Raw genomic sequence first — 8719 nt, 5'->3', positions numbered from 1 at the left:
AAAGGAAGGAAGGAAGGAAGGAGGGAAGGAAGGAAGGAAGGAAGGAGGGAGGGAAGGAGGGAAGGAAGGAAGGAGGGAAGGAAGGAGGGAAGGAGGGAAGGAAGGAGGGAAGGAAGGAAGAAGGGAAGGAGGGAAGGAAGGAAGGAGGGAGGGAAGGAGGGAAAGAGGGAAGGAGGGAAGGAGGGAAAGAGGGAAGGAGGGAAGAAGGGAAGGAGGGAAGGAAGGAGGGAGGGAAGGAGGGAAGGAAGGAGGGAGGGAAGGAAGGAGGGAAGGAAGAGAATGGAATGGTAATGGTGACAAGTGTGATTCTCAGACTAGTACATCAATTGCTGGAGCACTCTGCAGTATAACTTCTAGCACAAAAATTTCTCTAGATCTCCCAGTTCTTCATTAGGCTTCTCATTTTTTTTTATTCCATTCACTCAACAATCTTTAAATCTTTGTCCTATTCAGGACAAAGCACTATGCTAGGCATAGTGACAGATGATTAGAATTTGGTCACTGCCCTCATGAAGCTCACAATCTAGCAGTGTAGAGTCACTCTCAAGTGTATCCCAGAGCACGAAGTGACTGAAACATTGTATACAGAAAGTAAAGTGTCATGAGAAGAGAATTATGGAGCCTTATCAACTCACCAAGAACTGGAAACTCCTGTCTCATTTTACAAACTGGCTTGACGAGCAACATTTGTTTCACCTATCTGACACTGATTCATTCCCTCAAAAATTATTTATCACTTTATGATCAAACTGACATTTTAATTCAGAAGTGCTTAGAGATGATGGTCAGCATTGTGCAGATATATGGTTATACAATGGTAATTACATATAATGGTAATTACATTCCAAGGAATCAAGGAAGGATAGGAAAGGGGCTCAAAGATCACCTCATCCAACCCATACTTGTATAGGAATCTCCTATTCTAGAGGAATAGGTGGTTTAAGCCTGCAATAAGAAGGGAAAAGTAACTCAAGTTTGCCCATTCTACATGCAGTCAGGCTAATGATTAGGAAGAGTTTCCTTATAATGACTCAAAATAGGCCTCCTAGCATATAGCAAAAAGAACACTGGTTCTGTAGAGGGAGAGAGGACTGGAGGGAGGGAGGAAGCAAGTGTAAATGCTAAGTAACATTGGGCCCTTACAGAGAAGCTTTATTGTTTGGAGGAGGAAGCTAAGTGGTAGAATGAATACGGCACTGGACTTAGAGTCAGGAAGATCATCTGAGTTCAAACTTGACCTCAAGACACATGCTATCTGTGTGACCCTGAGCAAGTCATTTACCCTCTGTTTGCCTCAGTTTCCTCATATGTAAGATGGAGAAGATAACAATAGCACCTACCACCCAGGATTGCTGTGAGGATTAAATAAAATTTATGAAGGACTTTGAAAACAAAGAAATATACAAATGCTAGCCATTATTATTAATTATTTTAGTCTTCAAGCTTATGAAAGAAAGAGCAGATATAGGTAAACTTTTTTTCATAAGGCTTAGAAACCAGGTAATATTTGTCAGATAAGATTATTTTGGAATGTTTGGGGAGACATGATTTGATATACAAAATTACTTGGGTGGAGGGAGGCTTACTGTAGCTCTAACACTACTGGGCTAAAGCTCTGATAAGCTAATTAAATGAAGTCACTCAGAACTTTATACCTGGAATATCATGTTCCATTTAAGAACTATGATGATAAACTGGAAAATATCCAGAAAAGAATAATCAGGATTGTGATGGGTCTTGAATCCATGACATGTGAGGACAGGTTGAAAGAACTGGGCAGGTTTAACCTGAAAATGAGAAGACTCGGGGGGAGGATGTGAGTTGTCTTCAAGAATGTGCAAGGTTGTCATATGAAGGATTCCTGAGACTTACTCTCTTTGGCTCCAAAGAACAGAAGTGGGGAGCAATGAATCGAAATTGCAAAGAGGAGGATTTTGGTTTGATATGAGGCAAAACTTCCTAACAACAAGAACTGTCCAAAAAGTGTAACTGGTTTCCCCTCCTTGGAAGTCTTCAAACAGAAGCTGGGTATATGTGTATATATGTTATAGTAGGGATTCCTTCTATGTATGGGTTAGACTAAATGATGACTGAGATCTCTCCCAGCTATCAAACTCTATGATTCTTCTCACAGAATTTCATTCTCTGTACTACATTTCCTGGACCTCACTATCATTTCTCAGATGTCTTCTCCTTGTACCCCTGTAACCCCTCCCATTGGTGAGTTTTTTCTGGAACCTCTATTTTTTTTTTATTTAAAATGTTTTTAAATTTATTTTTAGCTTTCAGCATTTACTTTTATATGATTTTGAGTTCCAAATTTTTCCTCCTCCCTCCCCTCCCCCATCCCCAAGACAGCATGCAATCTGATAGAGGCTATACTTGTACAATCATATTAAACATATTTCTACATTACTCATGTTGTAAAAGAAGAATCAGAACCAAAGGGAAAAACCACATGAAAGAGAAAACAAAAACAAAAACACACACACACACAAAGGAGAAAAATAATATGTTTCAATCTGCATTCAGACTCCATAGTTCTTTCTCTGAATGTGGATAGCATTTTCCATCATGAGTTCCTTGGAACTGTAATAGATCATTGCATTGCTGAGAATAGCTAAGTCTATCATAGATCATCACACAATGTTGCTGTTACTGTGTACAGTGTTCTCCTCGTTCTTGTCAGTTCATGTAAGTTTTTCCAGGTTTTTCTGAAATCTGCCCACTCATCACTTCTTATACCACAATAGCATGGCATTATATTCCTATATCACAACTTATTCAGTCATTGCCTAACTGATGGGCATCCTCTCAATTCCCACTTCTTTGCCACCACAAAAAGAGCTGTTCTAAATATCTTTGTACATATATTTGTATATTTTCTATGATCTCTTTGGGATACAGACCTAGTGATGCTATTGCTGGATCAAAGGGTATGCACAGTTTTATAGCCCTTTGGGCATATGGAACCTCTATTTTTTTAAGAAGAGTCCAGACTAACTAACCTTCAGTTCTTCCATACTTTGCCACCAAGCCTCTTCACAAAAACCTCTTCCCCAGACCCTGGTTGGTTGGTTTGTTTGTTTTCTGCTCTCTAAGGTATTGTCTTCCCCCATTACAAAGTAAGCTCCTTAAGGGCAGAGACTGTCTTTATATCTCCAGCACTTAGCACAGGACATGGAATATTAAGTGATTAGCTGACTTCTGGCAAAACAAGTTTCTACCACTAAGTATAACCCTTCCTTAAGGTACTACATTTACTGTCAAAGCTTCAATTCCTCAAATAATTTTCATGCACCCTTTCACCCAAGTTTGCCAGTTTCATTCCTCCTATCTAGCTACATGGCTCACTCTCAAACAATTTTTTTTGTTGACTTGATACCAGCTCAAAGCAAAACTCCTTAACTTCCCTAATAATAACAACAGTGACAGAGACTCAAAGTTAATTTGTATAGTGCTTAAATTGCCTCCCTCAGAGAAACTTTGTTAGGCAGATAACACAAGTATGATTAGATGGGGAACATAAGGTGTGGAGAAAGGAAGTGATGACTTTGTATCTTCTGACACCTAGTTCAATATTCTTTTCATTATTTCATTATAACTCACTCAATTTTCCCTACCACAGACACAGTTACAGGGATCAGTTTCATCTTCAGTAGTAATACTTATTTTTAAAATTTGTGGCAGCTAGAGTCTGAAAAATGGGGGCATGTGATACTATCTGCCTTGGAAATGTTGAAAAATAGTCAAGCATGGCTGGCTGGTATAAAACAGATGGCCTTGTATGAAAGAAGAAAAATGTACTGAATGACCTAAGCTTCCATGCAGGTCTACGTTGCAAAAAGAGTCTGTATAAAGAACTTACTTGCCAATGTTTTCAGGTAGCGACTGGAGTGAGATGTCATTTACAGAAAGACACGTTAGATTCTGTAATTCAGGAAAGCTTTCTGGTAACCTAAAATATAAAAAGTCAGTTAAATCAGAAGCTCTCCAAGTACTTGAAACAATCAGCAAAAATATCGCAATTTATTTTAGAATAACAACCTAGGGTTTTCGTTTGTTTGTTTTAAAGAGAGGCAATCCAACTAAAGGATAAACCAAGGATTTTACAGACACATGCTTACCTTTAGTCCCAGCACTAGCAGCAACAATGAGGATTGAATGAATACTTGTAGATTAGTTAATTAGAAAATAATCAAAGACTAAAAATAAACAGGCATCTAAAATGAAAATAACTGACAATTCTTTCTATAGCACTTTTATATTTGCAAAACATTTTACTTTTTTTTTTTGCCTCTTACAGCAACCCTTGTGAGATATTTTCTACATTTGAAAAATGAGGAAACTGAGGCTCAGAGACTTGCCCATAATGGCATAGCCAGTAAATCCCACAGGTAGGATTCAAGCTCCAGCCTTCCTGATTCCAAGTCCAATCCTCTATCCACAACAAAAAAGTGAAGAAGTTGTTTATATTTTAAACCTTAATTAATACAAAAATGTCTGAGTGAATTTTTTTTTCTTTGATAGACTACTAACAGAGAAATACAGGGTAGCTATTGCATGAGAATCAAGAATTCACTCAGCCCACAAGATTTTCATACATCACAGAGCAAAGTCTTAGTCATTTTCCTTCCTGTGTCTTTCAATCCCAACTGCAAAGCTACTGCTTACTACAGTTGATCGGCTGACAGCCCACGACTGTCTTCTTTTCTCAATTCACTTGTACAGGCTGACAATCACCTGGGACAATTACTTGTTTTATAATGTTCTGCCAGAAGAAACTTCCTGCTTACAACAGGACTATGAACTCTTTAAACAAAAATATTCTGTACTTTGAAAATGTATAAAGGAACCCAAGTCTCAACATTTCTATGGTTACCAGGATGAAGAGGAAAAACCAACTTAATTGAAGGGAAAAAAAAAAACCACAAAAATTCCATTGTTCCTAAGCATTTTATGATGTGTATGCTTGCTTAAAAGTCCTTATATCCAATAAAACAATGTGTGATTAGAAAAAATTGTGGAGGAAAATCATACTTGTACACTGGCATTCACTTAAAAAAAACTTTAGTGAACACTACTGTTTTTTCAGATTAGTGCAGCTAATTACACTGAAAATATTAGTTGTTGTTCCATCATATTCAGTTTCAGTCCACCTCTTAGTGATCCCATTTGGGGTTTTCTTGGCAAAGATACTGGAATAGTTGGTCATTTCCTTCTCCAACTCATTTTACAAATGAGGAAACTGAGGCAAATGGAATTAAGTGACTTGCCCAGGGTCACGCAGCTAGTAAGTATCTGAGGCCAGATTTGAAATCAGGAAGATGAGCAAGTATTCCTGACTCTAGACCAGGTACTCTATTCACTGCACCACCTAGTTGCCCCCAAAATGAAAATACAGGAAGTAAAATATGAAATTCTTAAGAACAGGTCACTTTGACTTTAGATAGGGCTTTCCAGTTTCCAAAATGCTTTTTCTCACCAAGAAAACATTATTCACCTACTCTGAGTCAGAAATATCATGATCTGACATTAGTCACACAGTTTTAAGGGTTGGAGTTTGAACTTCAACCCAGGTCTTCTGACTGCCCGTCCTGTTTTCTTGACACCATATCCCATTCATCACCTCTCTTCAGTGTAATTTTTATAACACATGAAATGATAACCTTAATAATTAAAAAAATTACTCATGTAATAACAGATACAGGGCTTGAAGGGACCTTACAGGTCTCGTCTACTTCACTTTCCTGCCCAAGCCCCATTTTTTACAGAGGAGGAAATCAAGGCCTAGAAAAGGGAAATGATCTGCCCAAAGTCAACTAAGTGGTGACAAGGACAGAACAGAATCCAAACCCAATAATCTGAACTTTAATCTAGTGCTCTTTCCACTTCACCACACAATTCAATTTAACAAACATTTATTAAGCACTTCCTCTGTGCAGGGAACTAAGTTGGGAATTAAAAAAAAAAAAAAACAGCACTCTTAAACGTCAAAGAAGTTAAATTGGGGGAGAGGTAGACAACCTGGCCTGAACTTGGTGTCGAACAAACCCAAGTTCAAATCTGCCCCTAATACTTACTAGCTGAATACAAGCAAGTCATTTAATTTCTCTAAGGCTCAGACAATTCCCTAAAGTTATAATTCATATGTAGGCAGTGATCTAGGTTAGTGGAAAGAATTTCCACCATGTGATAAAATCATAACTTCTCCACCTATTGGCATTGACACATTCCCAGCTCCCTGCACTGTTCAAATCCGACAAACTGAAGAGAGATAAAAATTCTGAGAGAAATGAGGAGGGACAACGTTCTACTCACTGAAGGAAAACATGAAAATACATGAAGAAGGACAATCCTGGGTCAAATTTGGTGGGTACAAAGAGAATGCAAGAGAAGAAGCACTAAGAAATATTTGGAAAATCAGGTTGGAGGTAAATGGTGGAAGATTTATATGCAAGGCTGAGAAACTTACATTTTATACTCAAGGCTGAAAGGAACCACTGAAGGTTTCTGAAGAGGGTAGTGGCATGGTCAAATCTATGCCTCAGGAAGATGATTTGGGAAGCTTATACAGAAGACAGATTGGAGAGATGAGAAGCTAGAAATAGAGGATACCATTTATCATTTCTACCACACTGTGGGAAACAGTTCATAGTTCATACATTTAGAGTTAGATAAGCTATTAGAGATTACCTAGACTGGATCAATTTTCAAATGCGAAAAACTGAGGCCCAAGAAGTCAAGCAAGTTGCAAAATGACCTTTCTGTGTGGCAGGGTACAAAGTATGCTTAACTCAGAGTCAGAAGATCTAAAGTTCAAATACAAGGTTGAACACGTGCTACCTATGTGACTTCTGGCAAGTCAACTAATTATTCTTAGCTTCAAGTTCCCCATTTGTAAAATGAAGAGGTTGGGCTCAAGGCCTTTAAAATCCTTTTTCAGCTCTAAATTTATTATCATAAGTGGCAAGGCCCAGATTTAAACCCAGATCCTCTGACTGCAGAGTCACTTCTCTTTCCTCTACAATATCACCAAACGATTTTATTTTAAATAATCATGAATGCGTTTTCTTAAGAAGACTGATAATAGGCAGCTTTCTGACCGACTGTCGCTATGACAGCAAGACTTTCTCAAGATAGAAAAGGGAAAAGGCGTACATGAGTAAAAAGCAAAGCCAACAATACCCCTCAAACGCAATCCATTCAAGGGCATAAAGAGACTTTATTTTGATTCACTTGAGAAAAGAGAAGCTTCAATTACTCCAACAACTGAAAACAACCAAAAAACAAAAACAATCTCGATAAGCATTTATTACGCACCTGCTTTGTGCCTGACACTGTGCTAGCACTGGGAGGGTAAATACACATAAACCAAAAACAATTCTTACTCTCAGGAAGGTTACATTCCATCTACAGAGAGCCACTAAAATCCAATGTATTGACTTCATATATTTAAAATAATGGTAAATTACCTACATTGTTTATTAAGAGAAATGAAAGGTTTTAAGGAAAATTGGAAAATGAATAGAAAACAGAGACTGAGACTGGACTTCAGATTTCAGTGGTATAAAGAACTCCTGGGGGAGGAAACTCTCCTTGCCAATGCAAGTTGGCACCTTCTCTACAATATATAATATAAGACAGTTACCTGGAACAGAGGTGTCAAACTCATATGGAAATGGATTCCTACCAGAGCATGTTGATTTAGAAAACCACAAGTTAACATTATCTGTGTTTTATTGTATTTTTATTTATTTTGTTAAACATTCCCAACTATATTTGAATCTGGTGCAGAGCTCAGTAGACCCTAGCAGTGATTTGCCCAAAGTCACATAGATAGTGTCTTTCAGAGGTAGGAACTGAACTAGCCACTACTCCACTATACCTCTATTTGTTTGCATCCCCAGGGATTGGCAAAAAAAAAGAATTCTTTTACTCTTGAGAAACTTGCCTTCTAGCCATCAATACATCTCCACTAAAACTCAAATTCAATCTACTTGTTATATTTAATTTTTAAAAAATGTTTAAAATATTTAAAATCATGGTAAATCATTTCCATTGCTTAAGAAAAATGTAATCAGATTTCAAGGGGAATTGGAAATGAAGAGAAAACAGATGTAGGAGCTTCTGGGAGCTGTGAGGCAAAGATCCAAGACTAAGGGAATGGACTCTGCCCCCTCTGTTCTCACAAGCTGCCTCAGGTCAGTGGAGCAGCAAACTGGAGAAAAAGGAATGGTCAAGAGTCACAAACTTTTAGAGTTGGAATAGGCCTAAAGTCAGACCACAATGCCTGTGGCTTATTATTTATTATTGAAAAATAACCAGTGAAAGTCAAAAATAAGAAAAAAAAAAACACCTTGGGAAGGGAATACATAATGGGAGAAAGAAGGAGGATGGACTAAAAAAAAAAGTTGTCATACACTTATGCTTGATAGAGGGGCAAGGGCTGAACTCCCTCTATGATGGCAAGGAGATACTTTGTATCCATGGAGAGAGTAGGTAGAGGTAAAGATCAATGGAAAACCTCATCAAGTAGGGATCTTAAAAGAGAGATGATGCAGTAATAGGCAATGGATGTGAAAGGTGATATTAAGATAAAGGAAGGAGGCTCAACGGAACACAGAAAAAAAAAGGCCCTTCTCCATTTGATTCTTCTATTAGTATTCCAGAAACAAGTATATACACCGGGGTCAGGAAAACCTGAGCTGACATCTGG

The 8719-nt window shown here is 37.9% G+C and overlaps 1 protein-coding gene across 1 annotated transcript in view; it reads right to left on the bottom strand.

The window, feature by feature from the left end:
* Positions 1 to 8719, bottom strand: part of LRRC1 (leucine rich repeat containing 1) — a 189546-nt gene that overhangs the window by 61669 nt on the left and 119158 nt on the right. Inside the window, exon 4 of the mRNA XM_027853009.1 lies at positions 3869 to 3958. Coding sequence (XP_027708810.1) covers positions 3869 to 3958 — 90 coding nt within the window. The remainder of the gene's footprint in view (positions 1 to 3868; positions 3959 to 8719) is intronic.

This window comes from Vombatus ursinus, unplaced genomic scaffold (genome assembly GCF_900497805.2).
Source record: "Vombatus ursinus unplaced genomic scaffold, bare-nosed wombat genome assembly UNPS02009835.1, whole genome shotgun sequence".
NCBI lineage: Eukaryota > Metazoa > Chordata > Mammalia > Diprotodontia > Vombatidae > Vombatus > Vombatus ursinus.
This window is presented reverse-complemented; position numbering and strand designations above follow the sequence as displayed.